The sequence below is a fragment of the Gymnodraco acuticeps genome, unplaced genomic scaffold, assembly GCF_902827175.1.
Source record: "Gymnodraco acuticeps unplaced genomic scaffold, fGymAcu1.1, whole genome shotgun sequence".
Classification (NCBI taxonomy): Eukaryota; Metazoa; Chordata; class Actinopteri; order Perciformes; family Bathydraconidae; genus Gymnodraco; species Gymnodraco acuticeps.
The window spans coordinates 226,507-238,795 of record NW_022990507.1 but is presented as its reverse complement, the minus strand read 5'-3'; the positions used below and the strand labels follow the sequence as shown (position 1 = coordinate 238,795).

The window sequence follows — 12,289 nt, the reverse complement described above, 5'->3', positions numbered from 1 at the left end:
CGACAAAAAGTCTATTGGATTTCTCCATTGGATTTAGAATTATTGCAGAATAAATACTCTATGGCACTTGCACATTTTGTTCAGCAAGACAATCTCCACCTATTAATACCATTGATATGATTTGTGTTATAAATGAATTACACCACAGTCACATGACTTCATGTCAACGATTAGGCTGAAGGCGGACTGGTGTTCTCGACTGTGTTATGTCTCTATTGCAAACAACATGTTTGATTATATTTATCCTGACTTTGCATTTTGAATACCTGAACGTTTTTTAAAGGTGTCATGCTTGTTAGGTAGAGGTTATTTACAATATTGTGTTTCTTATAGACATTGAGGTAGTTGACCAAGAGCTTTTGCCTTTATAATACTGTAAGGAGAATGAGTTTCACTCTTCTGCAATGTTGTGGATGTAGATTAATTGTGTTGTTAATTACAATAACTCCACATGACCTCTGTAGAGGCAACTAGTAAGACCAAAGTGACCACCTTAAAATGGTTTATTAACTGTAACGAAGCCATTAATGAATAGGTCCATTGTCGTTGTCCCAAAGTCTCAAAGAATACTTGTTTGTATTTTTACTTCATAACTGAAACAAAATCCTTGTCAAAATAGTGTTGAGGTAATTTGTAGCCAACCAACTATCATTGTTAACACTTGATAATAAAAGCACTGTCAAGAACAACACAACGCATTTTCAAAACACGCTGTATTTCCGTCTGACTGGGTTCTATTTGGGTTCTATTTCTGCTGCCATTTCTGTCTGAGGCGACTCAATGTGACAATATGAACACACAACATGACAAGTGCCATGGTGAGAAGATTGCACATAATGTCCGGATGCTTAGAATGAACGCCTTTCAGAGTCTAAGCAAATCAATTCTCCGTAGCCTCAATTAAAGTGCTGTCTAAACCAAATCGCTTCTGTCATTAGCTTTAGATAGCACATCATACTAAACAATACAATTTAAAACCATTACCATAAATTAGGTCCCTTCTCGTTGTAATCGTCAAGCCCCTGATAAATACTAACTGGACATTGCATGTGAAGACTTACATTATGGTCACACTATCGTGCTCAGCCAATTGTTTTGCTGATAGGGAGAGAGGAGCAGAAACAAGAGGTGATGTGTCAAACCATGGTCAGCCTTACCTTCCCTCTTCATCTTATTGGCCATTTCAATGTATTCTCCACATTGCCTCCAAATCATCCTTGTCCTTAAAATCTGTCTAGAACTTAGTAGAATATTGCTGATAAAGTAGAATAGCTTCATTGGATATTCCTGTTTTGTTATCCAAACTGCCACTACTTGATATTGATAATACTCTACCTTCATTTGGGTGGGTTAGGTTTATGAATGAGGATTGAGATTGGTTAGGATAATGGTAAGAATATAGAACACTCAGAGTCAGAGAAATATCGTTCATGCCTTCACCATAGTGTGTCTCTGTTTGTTAGGAGAATGTGTGATTCTAGAGCAATGGGCCATCCAAACAATTGTTTACGGGATGATGAGATATTGGACCAATGGGAATACTTCTAATGTTGGTTAAAAAAACAGCTGCTTAAAGTACTGGGCTAGAAATGACTGTCATGACATAATAAGTGCAAAACCAACATATTGTTCTAACTTTCTTTTAGCTTTAACAATACTTTTGGACTTGCTTAGCTGTCTAAATCGTGACAATCTTGTACATTGTTGTGCTTATCTACAGTAAGGGAATATTTCTCAAATATACAATTGCCCTAAAGTACATTGTGCCACCTTGAGTGCTGTCATCTATGCTGTCCCTGATTGACTGATCATAGCCATAAAGCAATTTGCAAAGTGTTAATATTATAGATGAGGCATTGCCTAGAACTAGTGTCATCCATCATACCAAACAGTGGCCCGATACACATTCAAAATCTGACAATTGATACTAGTCTCTTCCTTGGATCTACAATGCAACATACAATGGCTTTGTTGGGTTCATTTAACAGTGTGAACTTCAGATGTCCCACGCCTGATACACTGAAGCTGCTTGTGGACTTGCCCCCTCTGACTCCTCGCTATTGCTTCCTTTATTTTGTACAGCCGCCATTTCTAACCCTCGATCTGAAAGACTTCTCTCTGAGTGGACCACCACAGACCCTACCTTTAGACTCTTATCCACCTCGGCTGATTCAGTCAGCTGGTTGACGTTATGGACTCGATTCCTCACTCCCAAGACTAGACGATTGTGACTGCTAGTGGCATCTCTGAAATCACACTCTCTACCAGGTGCTTGCACAGACTGGTCTTTCCTCCCCCATCTGACCACCCTGCTCCACAGCTGGCACTGCATGAGGCAACAGAAGGGTCGAGACTTGCAAACGGCCTGGAAACCCTTCTTAAAGTTCTCGTTGTAGTAGCCGTAGATGATAGGGTTGACGCTGGAGTTGGAGAAAGCCAGCCAGTGGGCGAAGGGAAAGATGTAGCTGTTCAGAAGTTCCACCTGGTCCCGGTCGAAGCCTGCGTAGTCAGTCATCATCATGAGGGTCCACAGCGGCAGCCAGGACAGCATGAAGAGCAGAGCCACCAAGATAAGCATCTTTATCACCTTGATCTTTTTCTGGGAGATCAATGGCTGGCCAGCTCTTGCAATCACAGAAGACCCCAACTTGCATCCGATACTCCCGTACATGAGCATGATGACGGTGAGCGGCACCAGGTAGATAAGAGCAAACAGAACCGCTGTGTAAACCTTTCTCATCTGAGGGATGGCAAAGTTCTCGTAGCAGGAGTACAGGGGGACCGTTTGGTTGAAGTCATTATTGTGCACCATGTAGTGGAAAGGAACTTTATCCACAGTCAGAGCCACAGCAGCAGGACACATGATAACCACTGCTAGCGTCCAGATAAACACGATGGCCCCCTTCGCAATCAGAACAGTGGGCTTGGGCTGTAGAGGGTACACTACACACCGAAACCTAAAGATAAAAGCATTGCTGAATGTTAGTGTTAGGAAAATATCACTCGTCACCAGCTTGAGCTTCAATCTCAGGATCCATGTATTTGTGATCCTCTCCAGAATGGAAGCAGTCATCACATACAGAGCATCAACTAGTTCCTGAACAGTGTCCTTCACATGCTGATATCCAAGAGAGGGAGTTACACAGTCACAAGATGGAGGAATAGAAAGCAGTATTCAATGTTTACTTCAGATTAGCTCCACGTCAGAAATGAGCATGCTTGTCATGTCTATCTCCATAGAGGCTGAATCATCATGTTAATCACATAGCTATCATATGCCTAAAACAGTCCTGATGCTCTTCTAGGTAATCACACATCCTGTCATGTACACAGCTACAGTTGGGATACCTTTGTTATCATGTGTACTCTCATATTGGAAGAGTACATCCAGTATTTTCCCAAGTATTTTTTATTTTCCAATTATGTTTTACATTCATCATTTAGGTTTTAAAATCAAGTTGAATGTCACAGAAGAGTATTGGGGTCGGGTATAAGTTGAAATAAATGAGAAAGGGAAGATATTTTATTTTGTATTTGGTCAAAAAAAGTCTAAGTGTTGAGAAAGAAGTTGAGTTTTCATATATTTCATAAATGCAGTAGTTAGATTTATTCTCAAAGGTTCAACATTTATTCCAGATATTTTTATTTTATTCCAAAAAAATTGTAATCCAACTTTGTTCTCAACGTTTTGAGTTCTCAAAATCCAAAATAAAAGGAAATCGTCCTCTTTTTCTCCGTTTGACCGGCCTTAAAACTGTTCCATATTAGAATAGAATATATCTGTATTGTCATCATACAAAGTACAACGACATTTCTTTGGCAACTCTCACTGCAGTAAAAAATAGACACAATAAATAATATTTGGTTATGTTCTGTGTCCCTGGAAATGTGCGATGGGGAAATGGAGACAAAGTAGACTGGTAAATATGGGAATAACAACAAACTCACCTCTCAACAGCTATGGCCACCAGAGTGAAGACTGAAGCAGAAACAGACACTCCTTGCACAAAGCCGCTCATCTTACACACACAGTTGGAAAAAGGCCAACCTGTAGAAGAAAGGATAACATCTCATCAGAGAGGAACTCAAGCTGGCAATTCACTGACATGATTATGCCTCTTTGAAACACCCTAGATCAGTTGATTGTACATGTTGTTCTTCAAGAAGCAGGTACATACGACAATTACCAAACATCAATGTAATCGCCTATTGTGTAAATGAGGTCTTCTCGAGATCCAGGGTCGATCACCTCCATGGAAATATTCAAAGAGCTCAGTTCAATTGACAATAAATCCATAAAGTCTTTTAAACAATTGTCAATAAGTAATATGGTTTATGTTATTTCCAATTCATCATAATAATACGTGTGGACTATGAATGTTCTGACTTTTTGACAAGGACACAGAATAATGGATATTGGGGTTTTTCCACAAACAAATTATATGACAATTGAGTAATCAAATAATTTGTTTTAATTAACTACATTTGAAGAACTATCCGAACCTCAACACAACGACTCACATATGTTACATCTTGAACAGATGCCTGAAATATAAGATAAAACCATTTTCATATTTTAAATGGAGGATTAAAATGCTTACGGCTAAAAACTTGAAGGTTTCTAAAGTTTAGGTTGGGCTTCTCAAAGAACACAGAAAAACATGGCTAATTATTTATTCAGAGAGACCTGGGTGTCTCTGGCAAATACAAAACTTAACATTCACTTTTCGAAAATGTGTAGTAGATAAAACTCCTTTTAACTTTGTTGTTTGTTTGAAGAAATAATCAAATACAGCTGTGCACTGAATCAGTGGGGGCGACTACTGAACAAAACAGTCACTTTTTAAAGGTGTAAAGTAAAAACAAGAAATCAAAGTCTTGTGTTGGGAACAAATTGTGTATTATTTTGATATTCCAATTCACAAAGACATGAGTATTTGAATAAATATTGACACAGACTAAGGAATAGGCGTAAGTCTAATTACTTGTGATGCAAGTGGCAAAATGTCAACATTAGGTGAGCCATATTATTGAGTTCATAGATCTACATTTGAAGGACCAGAACACAACATGTTTCTACATATTAACATATTGTGGTAACATTTTCATATACCTCCATATATATATATATATATATATATACATATATATATACTGCACATAATTGGTATTGCACAACAGAGGTGTTCTTGCAGATCTATTATACCTTATTAAGATAACTGGTGACTGGCTCTTTAATTGTCAATCTCCCTCTTTATTCACAGCCTGTTAGTGTGAAAGTTAACAACAGTTGATTTCCGATCAGGTGTGGGAGATGGTTTCTAACTCATGAACAGCACTGTGTGCCTGATGTGATCGCCTATGGCTTACAATGTTCTCTCTTTCTATTTGTAGAGGTAATCAAACTAGATGATTGCCAACAGCTGTGATTCATTTGGGAAATTGCAAGTGCTGTTTCACACTGATGAGGGTCTGTATGTGCAGTTTTGATGTGAACTATAAGGATGCCGCTGCGATCTAATGTTATTTGTCAGGTAGACATGTGGGATTAATTATTTCTTCTTAATTAAACCATATACACACTAGAATCACTGGCTCATATTGCTATTTCAAATCAACTTCGCCTGTTTTGTACACATATTTATAACTATACAAAAAAGTAGAAGTATGAATCACAGGTCAGGCAAGGTTGTCTTTTTCTCTCTAAGATAGACTTGACATTTACCAATGGGAGGGGATATTTTGGTAATGTGATTGTATTTACTTGCACTATTATCAGTTTTATTGTGTTGCATTGTTGGAGGAGCCTGTGACCTAAGATTTTCATCGACATAACTGCACTGTAGCTATGTACGAATGACAATAAAAGCCTTACATCTTGAATCTCATATGAGTTTTGAGAAACGATATAGGTAACAATATATGCTACAGAAAGCTAACATCTAATGTGAAAATCTATACTATACTATAGCATCTACAGAAAGACTTCCATGACCAACGATGTAACCGGCATGAGGTATAAGTCCGTTTTGAGAGAGCTTATAGAAAACAAAGGATTGGTACATTTTAAGGTTGTAAAAGTGGTTTTGTGGTTGGAAGGACACAAGAAAGGACACAACCAAAGCACATTGAAGTGACTGTTATTTTGTGTATTGATTGTTGTGCTTGTATTGATGTTTTAATGTGTGCTATGTATAAATGTGTCTGTTGATTGTGTCTATATACGTCTTTTTTTATATATCTTTGTTATTGTTTTCGGGATTGTGGGAAACTGTATTTCAATCTCTCTGTCTGTACACAAAAACTGAAAGATTGACAATAAAGTTAACTTTGACTTTTGATCGTGCAACCTGTTTCTATTTTCACGAAGGACACTTAAAGGTGGGGTAGGTACGTTTGAGAAACCGGCTCGAGATACACTTTTTGTTATATTCCATGGAATGCTCTTAACATCCCGATAGCAATGAATATCTGAAGTGCTTTGACAAAAAATCCATAAAAAAACGTCATCTCTGGAAGCCGTGGCGCTGTAAAAAGCACGACCAATCATCTGAGCCGGCCTGGCTAAAGTGACTGGATGGCCTACCTGCCTGTCAGCCTTCCATCTGTGCACAAACTTATCTCGTGCCCTCATTGGTCATGTGCGCGTTCGTGTGTGTTGGAGGAGGGTCTCTGTGAGGAAGTGGCAGATTTTTTCCAGTTGTGTATTTTCAAATTCTAGCGCACTCAAGCTGGTTTCTCCAAAATTACCTACCCCACCTTACATCCTGAGTGGGAGAGCAGCTGAGTCTGAAGCCCACTCTGTCTAATGGCCCGTCCACACTACAGCTTCGACAGCTTCAAAAACGGTTTTCAACGCGTCTGCCCATTCACTTTGAATGGGGTGACGTCACTTTTCGCCAAACTGCATTGTGGGAAGCAGAGCGGAGCTTTCCTGGCGTTTCAGGCTGCAGAAGTTGAGCAATGTTCAACTTTTGAAGCTTCTGAAGCTTTCGGTGGAAGCGTCAGCCAATCAAATCATATGCCAGTACAAGCTCTAGCCAATCAAATCGCTGCTTGTGTGTCAGGGGCGGGAGATTCATGTGATTGGTTGTTGGTCAAGCTTCAGACACGCCCAGCTCCAAGCTTTTTTGAAGCTGTAGTGTGGATGGGCCGTAAGGGTCAATGTACTTTTAATAAGGTAGGAGAGCTGAGGAAGGAGAGAGAAGGAGACTTTCAGTGTTTTGTGACAAGAGGACTTTAGTGGTGTGCTCTCCATTGCGATCCTTTTGATGTTGAAGTCCTTTCCTTATCACTTAGCGCATTTCCACTACACGGCCTCGCTCGGTATGGCTAGGCCTCGTTAGGACTGGCTCACTTTATGGCGCATTTCCATTACAGTTTAGGAACTGGGGTAGTATCTATTCTATATAACTCAGTGTAGGCAGAGCCGTGACGTCATCTTCAATGAGAACCCCAGAAAAACAACACAGCCGTTAGCTGTTAGCACTCAGAGCTCACAGCTCCTCATATCTGTTCAGAAACTAGACAACAGTTAAACAAGTACAAACCACAGACTGTCTGTGTCATGGCGAATACAGTCGCTGGTTTATTTATGTCTGTATAGGCCGTTGTTGTGAGTGTGGACGGTCGGAGCATATACTGCGTTAGTTTAGCCAATCTCCATTTAGAAAACACGCATTTTAAAAGGTGCTTCGTCTGCAGACTTGTCAAAGCATTAATTCATGGTTTTTACTAACCGGTATCAGTATGTTGTTACTTCGGCATCATTTTGAAACGTGTATTACAATTAAATCACGGTCAAATATGTTCATCTTGTTGTAGTTGTAGCCCCCTTGCCAGCGATTGTCTCTCTAGTTTAGCATACTCAGCCCGACTCAGCCTGGTTGTTCCTGGCCCTAGAACCACGATTTTATGGGGCCAGAAAAACTGTGAATTAGGACCCGCTAGCCGGTACTAGGCCAAGTGGAAACGCAACCAAAAATGGGCCCCGCACGGCTCGGCACGCTTAAAGCGAGCTCCGCACTGGTAGATTCTAGAATATGAAGTTGGCTCTTGTTCGCTCGTATTTTAAAGAAGACACTTTTTAATAAACTAGTTTACACGTATCCTACGCTAGTTTGACAGTTTTGTCTAGATGGAGGCTGACTAAAACAAAACATATAAACTTGTTATTGCTAATTTCACTCTCTGGAGGCCCTTGTTCCTGTTCCCTTCCTTCCTCCGGCATCCTAAGAAATAAATGATATGATTATATTTGTGCTCAAAATTGTACTGGAGTAATTTACTCATCTTCCATAGAACAATATATCCTGTATATACATGATATTGTATATTGGACCTATTCTGGTAGAGTGTCCGTCTTGAAATAAACTTAAAGGGGACCTATCATGCAAAATGCACTTTTTGATGTCTTTTATACATAAAGATGTGTCCCTGGTGCGTCGGGGAACTCACGCAGCGTCAGAAAATAAAACCCTCTCTCTTTTCCTCCGTACCCAAATCTCTAAAAACGGGGCTACAACGGAGCTGATCCAGATTTGCGTCCGATATGACGTAATATTGGCAATGTGGACCCACGGCACTATCAGAAAGTTGCTATCAGAATCAATGCCCGACGTGTTTTGGACGTAATATGGTCTTTGTTTACATTAGCAAGCATCACTAACACTCAGAGCTAACCTGTACAGGAGAGAGCGCATGTGTAAAAAAAAGGAATTCACCTGGTAAACCCGCAAAAGAAAAAGCATTTGAGCTCCATACTGTTTCAGAAATAATCCTTGAAGTGGTTTCCAACATGATGGCATTTAATCACGGGAGCATTTAGCTGTATCTGCCGGGTAATTCTGAGCAGGCATTTGCTCCACCTCCACCTCCTATTCCTATTTTTGTTTTCTTCAAGCTAAGGACCCAGAATCAGCATTTCTCTAACAAGGCTGAAATAGAGGGATATGAGGGATGTCTAAAATGCATGATCTGTTAGCATAATAGGAGACCTTTAAGTCGGTATTACCTGTGATGAGGTTGTCCACCAGGGTTGTAGGGATGCAGAAGATGCCCACCAACAGGTCACTGATTGCCAGATTGAGGATGAAGAGATTGGTGACCGTGCGCATACAACGGTTTTCAAACACGATCAAACACACCAAGAGGTTTCCCACCATGCACAGCAGGAAGATGAAGAAGTAGGCCAGGATGTAGCTCGCGGCCACATAGAGAGAGTGTTGATAGTACGGGAAATAGGTGTTGTTGGGGATGTTGGGGATGTTGGGGATGTTGGGGATGTTCGTGATGTTGGTGATGTTTGCGACGCCATGTAGGCTGGCGTTTGCAAAGGCTTCTGTGCTGGCTGATCCCTCCTCGAACTTGTTGTCCAGGATCTCCATTATTGGGATGAACCCTGCAGGGGGAATCAAACCAAGATTATTTTAGGTGTGTCCCCAACTCAGAATGTATTGGTCATGTATTGACTATTGTCAAAACAGTTATGGTATTGTTCAGTGTTTCCCATATATTGATTTATTTGTGGCGGACCGCCACAATTAAATATCGTCCACCACAAATAGATCTCGTAAAAAAAAATGTAAAAAAAAGTATAAAAAAATAAATAATATTTGAATAAAATATACATTTCATTGTGGAGCGCAGTTACCCGCTCAGCCCCTCTTTGCGTGCTCTTTGCTCTCAACGGCCCCTTAGCCCCGCCCCCTCATCTCTGCAAGACATTTCTGAAGTTTGAAACCAGATGCCGCGTGCCGGAGAATCACCGCCCGTCCACACAGCGGCGTATGGTATATGGTATATGCATACATTTGTCCAAAATGGATGTATTCAAGTTAACTCTGATAAGTTAGTCTCTCTGTTCGTATCACGCTGTAAATCGCGGAGACCCAGCTTTTCAAATAAGTTATTAGCTAACAAGCATGAAAGGAGCCTAGCTAGCTAGTTGCTAGCTGGGTTGTCGAGGTTAGCACGCTGTGTAACATTATAGCGCTCCTAACGTTAGTCAACTACCGACTGCATTTAATTCTTTAACTCTGACGCTGAATGATGTTTGCTCCCTCAAACCAGATGAATATAGAAACATATTTTCAGAGGCAGAAACGGGCTCATCTTGAAGAGGAGCAAACACAGCCTGGAACAGAGGTATTAGCATTAAGTACCTATAGAAACACACGTTGGTGGGACACACGCGGCAAAGCTGAACAGTCCGACCAGTGTGATTAGCTATCCAATTAATTTGTTTGAAATATGTCCAGGCTTCAACCAGTGCTAGTGTAGCAGCAAGAGAGGGTCAGGGAGCCGTGGCAGAGCCAGCTAGCTCAGAAGCAGCAGGTGAGATTGATAGAATTCTAAAACACAGAGATATAGAAGCAGGTCAGGTGGTCAGAAAACCAGATTTCTGAGGCATCACGTTTCCGTTACCGTTTTGTGTCATATAGACCATTCGGCCACACTCGGACGACAGAATATGGCACTAAACGACTACGATAACGGGTCCCAAGGTGGATAGAACAGCATACGCAACGCTCTGGGGGGTCCAACGGCTCCGTGTGTACGCCCTATACGATCATTTTCTGATGATGATGAGGCAATAGCCCCGCCTCTCCCCACCTGCTGCTCACCCCCGCGTCAAGGTAAACTGCACACTGAATTCAGATTATTTATCTTTCTCTCGATATGGACATAAACGCAAGTGAAGTCTAATCTGACAGGACGGAGACACGCAGCTCTGCTCACCTGCAGCTCCTCCCGCTCTGATGCAGCGGTGAACGGAGCAAAACACACTTCAAGTCAGATCATCACCCTTAGCTATTTTAATTACCTCTCAAACTACCTAAACTAGTTATAAATATGTTTATTTTTACTGTCGGCCGGGTCACTCATTACTGGATCAGCTGCTGCATGAGACAGACACTGGCGCTGTCCGAAGAGAGGGAGGAAAAAGAGAGGCTCCATGTATTTTATTATTATATTATATAGAGTCATTATTCATTTGTTTTAAAGCTCAATAAATAACAAAGAAGACCTTTGACCAGCATTTTTATAATTTTGTCCGGAAGATTTAAACTTTAATACACGTTGACTGGCGAAAAACTCTGCCCGGTTCCCTCGGCCCCCACCGCGGAGAATAAACAGAAGGGCAACCATGACAACCATGCTTCTTCGCTGCTTTTGTGGAGGAAGTTACAGCGCCACGTACAGGCTCAGCATATGTACTGCAGCTTCTCCAGCGGTTGGAGCTAAACGGAGCGGTCTCGTGTGGACAGAAACTTTCCGGTGTCTATTGCGTGTGGACGGAAGCTTGTTTGCGATTGCGTTTGCGTTTTACCGCTATCATCCTCGTGTGGCCAGGGCCTAAGCCATGGGTCGGCAACAGGTAGCCCGCCAGCAATAATATTTGGCCCGTAATTTTGAGAATCAAAAATAAAATATTTTTTTTATTTTTTTATTTGTTTACAACATAGGACCGACACATCAGGGTTTCCGTTAGCCGCCGATCGATCGGCCGCCGGTCATTATCGGCCGCCGGTCATTATCGGCCGATATTCACTCTTAATAGTTTGATCTGTGCTCTCTATAAAGGCCGATCAGGAGAGCTGGATCTGATCGATATGGACATAAACGCGAGTGAAGTGTAACCGGACCCCAGAGAGAGATCAGATCAGCTGCTGAGTCTGATGGAGACATGCAGCTCTGCATGATCACCTGAAGCCCCGCCTCTGTTTAGCGAGCTGCATGAGAAACTGATGGGCTGTCAGGAGAGAGAGGGAGGGAGAGAGAGAGAGAGAGAGAGAGGGAGAGAGGAAAAGAGAGCATCCGTTTCTCCCGTGTTATTATTCAAAGTTAATGTAAACTTTTGAATAATGTACTTCATCTACTACAAGTAGTTTGTTTGAATGTAATAATTATGTTGTTTGTTGTTTGTGGAATCATTTATTGAAAAATGAATCTGAACTTTTTGATCTGTAACGATTATAAACTGAAGCAATATAAAAATGAGCCCCATTAACTGAGTTTTAAACATCAGCATATCCGGTCCTAGTCCGGTGATTACCTGCTAACGGAAACTCTGCTACACAATTCTTATTATTCTTATTGAAACATGACCGGTAAGTTTCTTACCGGTCATTTTCTTATTAAATTCTGTCCCGACATATCCGCTTACATTCATAATGTCAGCGGAGGGAGGGGAAGCGGCGCTGTGGAAGAGCAGAGTGGAGGGAGAGCTGTCATCTTCCCTTTACAAGCTTCAAACATGTATTTATCGTGTGAATTTGGAAATAAA

At 41.1% G+C, this 12,289-nt stretch overlaps 1 protein-coding gene across 1 annotated transcript; it reads right to left on the bottom strand.

Annotated features, from left to right (window-relative positions):
• Positions 1–1,996: 1,996 nt before the first annotated feature.
• npffr1l2 (neuropeptide FF receptor 1 like 2) lies at positions 1,997–9,353 on the bottom strand. Its single transcript, XM_034226893.1, has 3 exons — positions 9,014–9,353; positions 3,949–4,048; positions 1,997–2,957 (listed from the first exon to the last, which is right to left on the bottom strand). The coding sequence occupies exons 1-3, from the start codon at positions 9,162–9,164 to the stop codon at positions 1,997–1,999; spliced, it is 1,212 nt and encodes a 403-aa protein (XP_034082784.1). The 5' UTR covers positions 9,165–9,353.
• Positions 9,354–12,289: the final 2,936 nt, after the last annotated feature.